This window comes from Streptopelia decaocto (assembly GCF_964273445.1).
Source record: "Streptopelia decaocto genome assembly, chromosome: 3".
Taxonomy (NCBI): domain Eukaryota; kingdom Metazoa; phylum Chordata; class Aves; order Columbiformes; family Columbidae; genus Streptopelia; species Streptopelia decaocto.
Genome location: NC_138656.1, coordinates 96,205,459 through 96,217,557, shown reverse-complemented (window position 1 = coordinate 96,217,557; position 12,099 = coordinate 96,205,459). Strand labels below are relative to the sequence as shown.

General features: G+C 42.7%; 1 protein-coding gene across 2 annotated transcripts in view; it reads right to left on the bottom strand.

Moving 5' to 3' along the window:
* Positions 1 to 12,099, bottom strand: part of ELOVL5 (ELOVL fatty acid elongase 5) — a 38,577-nt gene that overhangs the window by 16,150 nt on the left and 10,328 nt on the right. The window contains exon 2 of one of the 2 annotated variants that reach the window (XM_082049712.1): positions 863 to 930. In XM_082049712.1, coding sequence (XP_081905838.1) covers positions 863 to 920 — 58 coding nt within the window. In that variant the 5' untranslated portion in view covers positions 921 to 930. The remainder of the gene's footprint in view (positions 1 to 862; positions 931 to 12,099) is intronic. The other variant, XM_082049713.1, reaches the window with a different exon arrangement.

Below are 12,099 nucleotides of genomic sequence, written 5' to 3'. Positions count from 1 at the left end.
AAGGGGTCAACAAGGGCACTGGGCTACTCAAACAGAAAACACACTTTGAAGGACCAGAGACTTCTTCCACCTCCTGTGGACTTCATGCTGTGAGAAAGCGGCCCCACAACTGGAGTTTCACTGGAGCAAAGACAGAGGTAGAACAGACACTGCTGAGGCAGAAAGCCCGTGCCGCTGGGCAGCACTGCCATGCACACTGCCGGTGGGATGAGGCCATGTCACTCCCCCTGGTCAGGAACAGGTGAAACAGGGCCAGCCCTACCCTGGCTGGAATCCCCCACCAGGAGGCCACCCCCTGTGCTTTTCTCACCTCCTGTCCTCTCCCTTCCTCGTGCTGCCCAGGACTGTGCTGTTCTCCACCTACCAAACCCCTTGTTTCTTTAAAAAGAATGGTTTCAAAGCAGCACTGCTTTTCAAAAACTACAGGGTTTTTTTTCAGTGAAAAATTCCTAGCAGCTTTAGTTATGAGGGCAAGAGTATTATTTTATCAAATGCAAATATTAAAAAAAAAACCAGATTTTTAAAAATAAAAGCTATTATTAAATTCTAAAAAAAAAAAAAAAAGCGGCAAAGATCTGAGTGAGATAAGTCATTCACTAACAACACAAGTTTAACTGATAGTAAGAAGAATAGTACCTACGACTGTCACAGCAGAAAAATCAGCAGCTCTTCACATCAACATATCAGAAGCATTGAATAGACTTTTTTATTTATTACAGAATCATACATTTTGACACTTTGCAGATGCTAAAGAAAACAGTCACCTGTCAATGTCAGGATGTTAGAGGCTGTTTCTTATGCTTTAGTATCTACATTTTAATAACAGTTTTATTTATGTATTTATTTTTTGAAAAAAACTTACCTCTGGGTCCAAGCCAAACGTCAAGGTAGCTATTGATTGTTTTATCCAGAAGTTCCATTCTACAACCTATTGAAATAGAAAGAAGATAAGAAAGTTAGTTCTTCAGCTCACAAAAATGGTTTAATCATCTGGATACCATCTGCTAGGGTTAACAAAGAAAACACTAACAAGCAAAAATTGCATCAGACATACTGGACATAACCACCATATATATATAGAGAGAGAGAGTGCATAAAGCTTATTCTAGTCTCAGAGAGCCACTGGTGTAAAAGCAGTATTTCCCGCTGAAGTATTTAATCACGGATCTAGATAAACTGAAGCTTAAAATAATGAGTTCAGATTAACCTGAAGTTCTTTTTCATTCTGTATTTTTGTAAGTGTAAATACAACAAGACATCTTGCAAGATCCCTCTGCAAGGAGGAGGAAGAGGAAGGAGGAGGACTGGACCTTGAAAAAGCCAGCAACACTGAAATTCTCAAATAAATACTATGAACCTCTTTTAACAAAGAGCCTCAAACACCTGGCAATGCTAGCTAGGGAGGAGGACGGAAGAAAAAATAAAAGTGAAAACTGGCTCTGCTATCACTTCTGCAGATAGGTGACTGATTACAGCCCTGATTAACAGCCCATAAAACCAAGAGATCAACAGTCACCGACAGACAGAGAGGGCTGGAGAGGCCAGGGAGAAAACATTGCAGTTTATGGCATGGGCATCTCCCGTTCCAGAAACATTATCACACAAATCTCATCTGACATCAGTAGAGCAGAGTGATTCAAATGTCACCTGTCAGCTCCCCACGCAGCCAGCACATACTGCGGTACATAAGTCGCTGTACCTCCCTAAGGTTAAAGCAAGAAAGAAGTAGCAACACTTTCCATGAGCAGGGACGAAACTGTTCTCAGGAGAAGTCGTTGTCATTTTCTTTTTGCTTAAGAAAAAAACAACTAAAACAAGCAAACAAAAAAAACCCCTTCCAATTTTCTCTTTCCTATCCAGAACTGTACTGAACTTTCACTAAAATAATTTTATTCATTTTAATAGGATAGTTTTTACTTCTTGGTGTTTCTATCACTTCACCCCCAATGAAGTACTAATATTAAATGGCAATTTTTATTTCTGGGGAAATAACATACACAATGCATAAGCTGTCAACATACCCACAGCACAAACCAAAACAATTACACGAGTTTACATGTGGTTGCTAACAACAAAAACAATAATCTCTATTTTTTTTCAGTTCTGGCTAAAGAAACACCTCTCTTCCACCTGTTAAAACCCTGCCTCTAGGGGATTTCTGATTTACACAAGTAAAATGAATAGGAGGTCCTCTGGTCTCAGTCAGCTGGGGCTGACACCTCTGTTTATTTCAAGTCCAGCAAGAAAAGCCAAGCAGGATGCAAACGATGTCCTCTCCCCAGTCCAAAGCAGGACTGGGAGCTGCCTGGGACCAGGAAAATACAAAGACTTGGATATACGCCTTTAGATCACCTGGTCTTCTGTGCCAGTCCCTGTCCCCTCACCGCAGGGCTCCAGGCAGGAGGGTTTCAGCTGCATCCCCAACCCACCGCTTCCCAGGGGGCTCCTGAGGACACCCACAGAAAAGGACTTTCCTCTCAGTGTGCATCAAGTCTTTGTACAACTTTGGACCACACAAAGGCAGAGAAACTTCCCTGGAATCTGGTCACCAGGAACAAACAAAAGAGCTCGCTTAAAATAACCAACCAGGAGTGTTAAAAGTTTTTTGCAGCGCTGATTCATGCGGGTTTTATTTTCTGACTGAAGAAGCCCAGCCCACGCAAGCACACCCTTCACAAAAAGGTGCATTTTTGGGATTACATCGCTTCATCAGCTATGACACACAAACTGTGAGTGCATGTGTGAACGGCCACAACACTGGCATGCTTGTGTCCTAGGAATAAGGAAATTTAGCCAAGAAGCCCATGCTGTTCTACCAGAAGCATGAACATCAGGAAATCTGTAAGAAATTAGTATAGAATTTCCAAGGAGAAGAAAGTAAGTGATCCAGAGCAAGCTCTTCTTTTTCTTTTCCACCTCTGTTTTTTTGTTTGTTTGTTTAATGTCAGCTATTAAATATGGCCAGAAAAAGCATTTCCTAGCGGATAATTAATTTGCTGCTTGAAATCCCCACTTACTCAATTTGTCCGTCGCTCCTTTGATCCACCAACTGATTTAGTGAGGCAGCACTGCAACATCCCATAACCCCGCATCAGTGCCTGACTCTAACTCCCCTTTGTGCAGAGGAAGACTTCAGGTGGGACAGTTTGTTTCAAAAAGAAAGGAATGCTATACAAAAATATACAAAAAAGCTCAATTCAGAACTGACTTGCTATACAGTGTTGTTTGCTGGTCACTGAAAACGCAGATATAGAAATGAAACAACTATGAAAGCAGAAACAAAGACAGCAAGAAATTAAACTGTGTTCAACCCTTCCATAAAATTGGAAGAAAATCTCATTCCTCAAGAGGAGGAGGCTTTCTGCAGAGGTCTCAGCTTTTTTGGGCTGCTACCCCAAAGGAGCTTTTCTGGTGCTGCCCCAAAGCAGCTTTTTGTGGCAGCATTATCAGACAGCAGTTTGTAAGGCACAGCAAAGGAAGAACTACTCACGGTGTTGATTTCCAGAATTTGCAGAAAAAGAAATTGTTTCAAAAGGAACTCATTTGTGTAACAGAAAAACAGAGGGAAACAATCTGCTTTTGTTCCAGAAGGGGTCATGTGAAAATGCATCAAGTCTCCTGCCAACAGCCACACAACATTAAACACTGATTCAACGGCAGCAACTACAAGGGTTCTTTTTTAATTGGAATAGTTTCCCGATTCAGAGGAACATCAACTCCCAGAAAAATTAAACCAGTGGCCATTTGAAACACTGTTATCTGCATGTTTCCTAACACTCAAAGTAAGCAAATTCTGCAGCTGACCAGGTACATGAGCAGATCACTGGCAATGCTCCTTTACCTCGAAGCCATCCCACAGCAAGGCACACTATCCATAGAATCATGGAAAAGTTTGGATTGAAAGGGACCTTCAAAGCAGGGACATCTCCAACTAGATGAGGCTGCTCAGAGCCACATCCAGCCTGGCCTTGAATGTTTCCAGGGATGGGACATCTACCACCTCTCTGGGAAACCTGTGCCAGTGTTTCACCAACCTCATTGTAAAAAAAATTCTTTCTCACTAAATCTACACTTTAATAGTTTAAAACCATCATCCCTAGTCCCATCACAATGGGCCCTCCTAAAACGTTTGCCGTTATCTTTCTTATAGGCCCCTTTTAAGTACTGAAAGGCCACAATAAGGTCTCCCTGGAGCCTTCTCTTGTCCAGGCTGAACAACCCCAGCTCACTCAGCCTGTCCTCACAGGAGTGGTGTCCCAGCCCTCTGATCATCTTGGTGGCCTCCTCTGGACTCTCTCCAACAGCTCCATGTCTTTCCTGTACTGAGGGTTCCACGCAGAACTTCAGCTGGGGAAGAATCATCTGCCTCAACCTGCCGGACACTATTGGCCTTCTGGGCCACAAGCGCACATTGCCAGCTCATGTCCAGTCTTTCATCTGCCAGTAACCCCAAGTCCTTCTCCGCAGGGCTGCTCTCAGTCTCTTCATCCTCCAGCCTGTATTGATACTGGGGGTTGCCCCGACCCAGGTGCAGGACCTTGCACTTGGCCTTGTTGAACCTACATCACCACTCTGAGGAAAGTGTTACTGAATACTGAAGTATTTTACCAGCTCCTGCCCTCCAAAGCAAATTGTCTCCTACACTATCCACAGAAAACACATTCTGGGGGGCTTATGCCAAAAAGTGATTTAGTAATTCTTACTCACATTTTAATGTTGTTTCTTGAGTTTGGTTTGTAGGAGCAAAGATACAGCACAAAAATATAAAGGATTGCCCCCCGTCCCTCGCCACCCTTTTTAAGCAAATCAAAGGGCAGCAACAAAACATTTTGGGCTGAAAGCTCAAAGCATTGGGAGCCTGCAGGATTCAGCAGGATCCTTCAGCTCTCACCCTTCTGCATGAGAACTCCCTGAAGCAACAGATCCCAGTTTTAACATTTCAATGCCTGAACCTGAGTTCCAAAAAATCCCCAAAATAGGCATCTAAACAATTGTGCTGGCTTCTGAGAGCAACGCGCCATCAGGCCTGGCTGCTCAGCCTTCTTGGAAAACAGCCACATTCTCCATTCTTAAATTAGAACTTCGAAGCCTAATTTTAGGTACTTAATTTCGGAAATCTTGAATTGTGTTTTCTAGTTGATGTTTCCCAGTCCCTGTCATTGCAGAGGTGACTCCTCTTTTCCCTCCTCCAAAAGTACAAACTATCCCTCCTCCAAAAACACAATGATCACACTGAAATTTGCTTTTGTAAATGTACTAGAATTGAAAATGCTCAGCTGCTGGAGAACTGGAAGACAGCACCAACAATCGAAGCTGTCAACCATTGTCTGTTCTTTCTGCAAAGCTGCCCAGTTTCTCCTTTCTGTTCCCAAAGCCTTAACTTGCATGTGTTCCCTTTGCTTTTGAACTTGCAGCCAACCCCAGATCCCTTTTTGTTTGGCTGTTTTTTTTTTTTTTTTTTTTTTTTGTTTTGTTTTTCCCTTTCCTTTTCGAATACCCTTGCAGGTCCCAAGCATGCTTAACGTTAGCAATAAAAAGGAGTTTAGAACAAATCACAGTCCAGATTGATCTGAAAGTGCAAGTATATTTATTTTATAGGAAACCAAGCGAAGCACGAGTGCTGTGGATTTTGTACTTTAGTTTTGTTTAAATGCAATAAACTACTTTTAAACTTTATTTTGCAACTGCATCTCTAGCAAAGCGATGCAGGTTTTTGGCCCATCTTGCACCAGCAGCAAATCCTCCAGCCGGCTGCTGAGTCAGCAGGACCCACAGTGCTGAGCTTTCACACTCACCAGCACCACCAGTGCAATGAAGTGTAGAAATAAATGATTTGTAAAAAACTCAGGGAAGTGTAAAGAATGCAGGAAAAAAAAGAGAGAATCTAGTCTCAAATAGTTTAACCTCAATGATATTTCAAATAATTTAAAAATGCAGGGGGTAAAGGAAGACTTTGGACAGTTACCAAGGGGGATGATTTCATGCCACTACTTTTCATGTCATTCCACCCCTCCAAATCTCTCAGTAATTATTACCTTCATACATAAACACAGTTGTGGTAATTAAAGTATTTTACAGAACAGAAACAAGTACAAGAAAGAATACTGCAAAATGGAATAACTAATCATACTCAATAACCAATAACTCATTAAACCAGAATCTAAAAACCTCCAGATAGGCAAATCAAGACAAGTCACAGGTCCCTGCAGTTTTATTCACATTTTCAGCAGGCCTAAACTAGCTCAAATTAGGAGCATCCTAGATTAGGACATTCACATGCATTTCATCCCCTTGCAGTCAATGGTTCTCGCTGTGCCACGGGATAACGTCAGCCAGAGGGAAAACACCGAGGGCAGTGGCTGAGTGGGACGAGCAAGTTGGAAGCAACCACACAAACGCACCCATGGAAGCATTGAGAATTAGAGGAAAATGGTACATCTCCGCCTCTCCATCCCAGAAGGATGCATCCTGCTACAAACACGGATCTCTCGTGCTGCAAAGCCCCCCTTAGCAGCAGCAGATCTGGCATCCCTCAGCAATGTGGGAAAACGCTTTTGCAGCAGCATGTGCTTTCCTGGAATAAAACATTCGAGGGGGCACCCTGTGCCAGACCGCAGCACTCACACCGCAGCATCGCGATACTGGAAACTTCCTCGCCGCTACCGGCTTATAGAACGGTGCTGTTAGAGTAATAAAGTGTAGACTGCAAAAAGCATTTACAGAAATAGAAACGGGAGGAATAAAAGGCAAAGCTTGCAGGTTTATTCAACTGTCATGTTTGTAACAGCACACAACTATAAAATGTGCGAGGACACTGTGCAGACAATTCCCAGCTGGGGGTTGAAGAACTGGTTTGTTCATTATTTATTTTTTTTTTAATGTGAAAGAAACAGAAGAGAGGCTCTGTAGCAAACTAGGTTAGATATAAACAGGGAGAACATGTACATAGCACAAGAGCTACAAACTGACTTTTTTGGAAGGAAAGCCAAAGCACAGCGTTTGTTATATAGCTTCACTCCAAAGCCCTTCCCAGGCAGTACACGAGTGTTTATTAACAGCTACTGTTTGCATCTGAAGCTTCCCCTTTTTTCAAAAGCCACACTGGTATTGCAACTGGAAAAACTTTGCTAGCTGTAGGTCACAACGGCAAATTAGCCAGAGGAAGCCTGGGAGGCTAAAGAGAGAGAGCTGAGAAGATGAAGGAGTCAAAAGCTAAGCCCAGAGGGCCATAAGGACCTCAGCTTTCATTTCAGGTCTCCCTTCTCTTATTCAAGTGCCACCTGCAAGAAGGTCTGAAAAACTCCTCTCCCTTTTAATAAAGGGATTCCTCTAACCTCTGTTTGTGCACTTCACTCAAACTAATTTTTTACTTCCACAATACAGAAATAAAGGTGTGGTCTTCAAAGCCTATTTTAATGAGGCTTCTTGGTCAAGAGCCAATGAGACCAGAGCCAACAGAACCAAAGGACAGAGAAGCCCAGTCTTGCATGACCAGAGCTTGAGTGCTCTGTAGTTGTGTCAATCTACCTTTTTATATTTTAAATGTCCACATCGCATAATTGCATATTAAATTTAAAAAGCAAGAAGTAGGGGGGGGGGGGGGGGAAGAGTTATAAGTGGGGCCATCCTCCCATGTGAACCCTCATGTCCTCTACCACCCCGCAGCAGCGGCGCCAAGAGAGCATCGGCCACCAGGCTGCCCCTTCCCTTGCCGAAACACTGCTGCACCGAGGTCTGAACCCAGGCAACACCACTAGAATAAAACTGAAAGTACAGGACAGGCCTATAATTCTTAAGTTACCTTCTTTCCATTTATTAGCTTGGTATATGAAAGCTTGCTATCTGACCCCTAAACACACCCGCAATTCTCCTCCACATGTGAAACACCGTGCAAAGCAAGGAATGGCTGTGTGCAGCTACCCAGCAACCAAGGTTTAACTATAAAAAGGTTATCTGCGTTCACAGTCTGACTAGATATAGTGATCCAATAAAAAGTTGAGAAATTAGATGAAGATCATGAAAGCTGAGGGTGCCAGTCACGCAGGTCACGCTGCGCTATGCAGCACTGTCTAGGACAGGGACACAGTACACACAAAAACTGAATTAACATGCCCTGCTGAGATGTGTAGCGACAACCCCTGTGTTCATATAGGTAAACGATACCTTTTGGAGAACCTCTTGTGTTTGGGAAACCAGATCACACTGAAAAAGTGCATGCAAGCAAGTCATGCTTAGGCAAGTTACAGTGTGTTATGTATCATTTGCATGCTTACTTTTATTTCCAACAAGCATAGGGTAGTACCTGGGGTGCTATGGGAGAACTCCCTGGTGAGCCATAACACATAAAAACCCCCATGTAATGCACTGAACTACCTACATTCCTCAATAACAGTGAACTTCTACACTTTTACCTAAAGGAAGAAAATATGTATACTCATACTGTACATGTCCAGCAGAGCTTGCCTTGCTGCTGTTTCTTCATACAGCCAGCCATGCTATGAAAAGTCAATCTTCAAACTTATCTGTTTTCCAGCTGTACCCCCACCATGACTTAACCCTGTACAGCTACAGCTGGACCAGTACTCAGTGTCTTCATTTTAAGATGCTGAACATCATACCAGACAGTATGTAGTGAACAGTATTAACAAAAAAAAGTCAGGCAAGTATGAATGATGGCCATCTTAAATAGAAGAAGGTACCAAAAACGTTCATTTTCTCACCATTCTGAGAACTAAGAGAAAAGAAGAAAAAAAAAAAAAGACTCTAGGTACAACTGATATGCTGTGGCATCATGCTGCTCTGGACAAAACCCTGCCACCAGGCACCCTGTTAAACCCCCTGCCTTCAAAGTAGTATACAAATTATAGCCTCATCATTCAGAAAAGCAACCACCTTTGAAGATCTGATCTGCTTTCCAAAGAATAAAGGGGCTAACACTATGTAAGGCAAGATTTTGACCTTGTTTTCTTCCTGCCTGCAACTGACAAGGAGTGTTGAGAGTGAAGACAACAAGTCCTGCTACAGGACCAGAAGACAACGAGACAGAATATTTCTTACAGATGCACCAGTCAGATCATTTCCCCCATTTCCGTTCTTGCACAACACTTAGCACATCTGTAAACAAAGAGCTGCCAAAACCAGACAGATGGCATTTCTGCTACACAAAGTCAGGGCTGAGAAGCCTTGTGGGTCCTGAGGAGCTGGACGTCCTTGCCTGCACCAGACCTGTGCCAAACCAGCCACTGCTGAAAATCAGCAAGTTTCAGGGTAACAGATCATCGGCTGTAACAAGGAATCCTGAAAACAATGACTCCTAGAGCGGGTAGAAAAGAAAGCATTTCTACCTGTACATTTCCTTGGTTTGATGTTGGCAGCACTTTCCTAAACGTTACTTCATCAGAAGACCCTGCTCCAGCAGGCAATTACTGAAATTTCTTGTATTTTATTCTTCGTTTTAAGGGGGGAAAGAGAAATCAACCAATTAAAAGGAAATATTGCAGTGGTAAAGCTTGGTGTGATCTTATCACTGACTCTTTCTATGAACTTTAAACAAAATACTGGAGGAAAAACCAACAAAACACACTGTCCAAACATCTGACAACTGCCAAGCTATTTTCTATGAGCTCATAATATAGAAAATTCAGGCACCTGCAGAAGTCTTGCAGGGAATTCCAGCAAAATAGGTCAATTTCCTCCAAAACTTAGCCACTTGTTTATTTCAATAAGAAGCAAAAAATTCCTTGTGTAGTGCAAGTCCCACTAAATGGTGTTAAAACCAGTTCCAGTGAAGAACCCAGCTAGACTGAAGCCCCAGCTTTAGTGCCAAGGTGCAGAAGGTTTTACGACATTTTCTTCACACTTTCAAAGGCACCGGAGCAAAGGCAGGGTCAGTACTGTAATTTGCTAAAAAAAAATACATGCTTTAAACACAGGCACAAACCAATACCCACACAAGCAGCAGGCAAGAAGTTTGCTCCCCCACCCCTGGAGATGGGTGTACCAGATGCCCCTTCTCTGTCCCGCTGCTTGGGCAAAGTCTCTCTTGAACTATGTCTTCGGCAACTTACCTGTGCCTAAAGATGAGAAGCTCCCTGACATACAGGCAGTTTTCCTGCTCACGCCTGTCCCGGTGCCGGCTCACTGCTAACCCTCAGGCTGGCAGCCCGTGCATCTCCGCACCCTCACTTCAACTCCTCCGCTCAGCCAGGTCGGTCCATGGCTATAAAACCACACCCAGGGCTTGTGGGGTGACCAGGAGCGGCCAAGAACAGATTTGATGCTGCTGCAAGGGCTGCTTTCATTCCTCCCCTGCACTCCACCCTGCCCAGGTGAAGGCATGCAGGAGGCAATTGAGGTAGCCCCCAAAAATAACCAAGCAAGAAGATCAGGTTCCAGCTGGGTCCATCCACCACCTGATGTACTGGAGGAGCAGCACCAGCACAAGGCAGGCACACGGAGGTGACCATGAGGTCTTACCTGACTGGAGCTCAAAGCCACTGCATCGCATCCGGCAAAAAGGAAGATAAATAAAATAGACGGACAAAAAAGAAATACGCTAATTTTTTAAAGCAGAATTATAAAACGTTCTCACAAGAAAGCCAAAATAAAATGCATTGCACACACATCATTTTACATATAGGCATGATCCTAGCGAAAAGTGCAAGAATTGCAGAAAAAAGAAAACGTGAAATGACAAAAGGTCATAGAGGGTATGTTCATGTAATGCAGATCTAACTTACAGAGATTTCTTAACTATAATCATAACAGCATTAACTGTCAGATTATTGCACTGTAAAAAGCAAACAACAAAAACCCTCGAAAGGTTCAGAAGACAAAGGAGAGAGACTTTAAGATGTGTTGCTATGTTTCTGTCTTGAAAACTGCAGGACTAAGGACAGTCTCAAGGCAAGAGAGCAGGAGGCAAGGGGAAGAGGGAGAACATTAAACATGGAGGGACACAGCAGACAGAGACCAATGACAGATTTCTTTCCAAAAAAAGGCAACTTGAATGTTTGATTCTATCTAAACACAGCAAAAGTATTCCAATAGAAACAGAGCTAATGGAAATAAATACACAGAAAGGGATTGAAATAAAAAGCTAAACAGGTGGCGAATATAACCAAAAACTCTTACTACACGCTGGTGAGCCTGCAGCTGAGAACCCTGAAGACAGAGGGGAAGCATCCCCTTTAATTATCAGCCTTAAATCATGTTATCCTGTAAGAAATTATAATCAACAACCTCACTAGCGATTTGAGACACACCTTGAATGCAGTAGCCTAAGGCTAAATTTCAATGGGAAGTTTGATTTTCCTTTTTTTCACTTGATGCCCAAAGCTTACAATTAAACCTACTATATGAGAAAAACACATTGCTAGATAATTAGAAAGTGATTTACACACGGAAAATAAAGTTTTCTCCTTTACTATGATGCTTGCAGAGAAGTGTAAGTTAGATTTTAACTTACAGTGTACTTATAAGCACTCAAATTTTGCCAGGATTGAAAGATAGGAAAGAATTAAGTTGTATTTCATCAACCACACTTGTAAAGCAGCTGTAAACTCTGGGCAAATGACAAGCTCTTTAGCCATCTGTTATACAGATGGCAATATATTAGAAGTTGCTCAGCAGGTAAACACAAACCTTTACATTCTGAGTGCACCTATTTCGTGTATGTTTTGTACAGAATGTGTAGGATACAGACTGATGGTTCAGGCAATGAACTTGCTTATTCATGGTGGTAGCTCTCTGAAAGTTTTTCCCTCTGGAATCTCGACATCACCATGGCTCTATTTTTACTGCATGCTAAAAGCAAAACATGCTTTTGTGCAAAAACACACTTTCATGAACCAATTTTTCAAATACAAAAAGACAATTCCAGTGGTTGAAGGTTATTTTTCCACAATGTTTTTATCTTGCTGGAACACAAGTCCTCCACACAGATGTGTCACCTCTAAAATAAACAGCAGCAAAGGGACCCTTCACTCAAACAGACCTGTTATTCTGAACCAGGGAAGCTAAATGCTCAAGTTTATTGTGGCCTCACACAGGAACTGGTACTTGGTGGAGGAACAGAGGAAAGAAAAAAGCAAATAAACC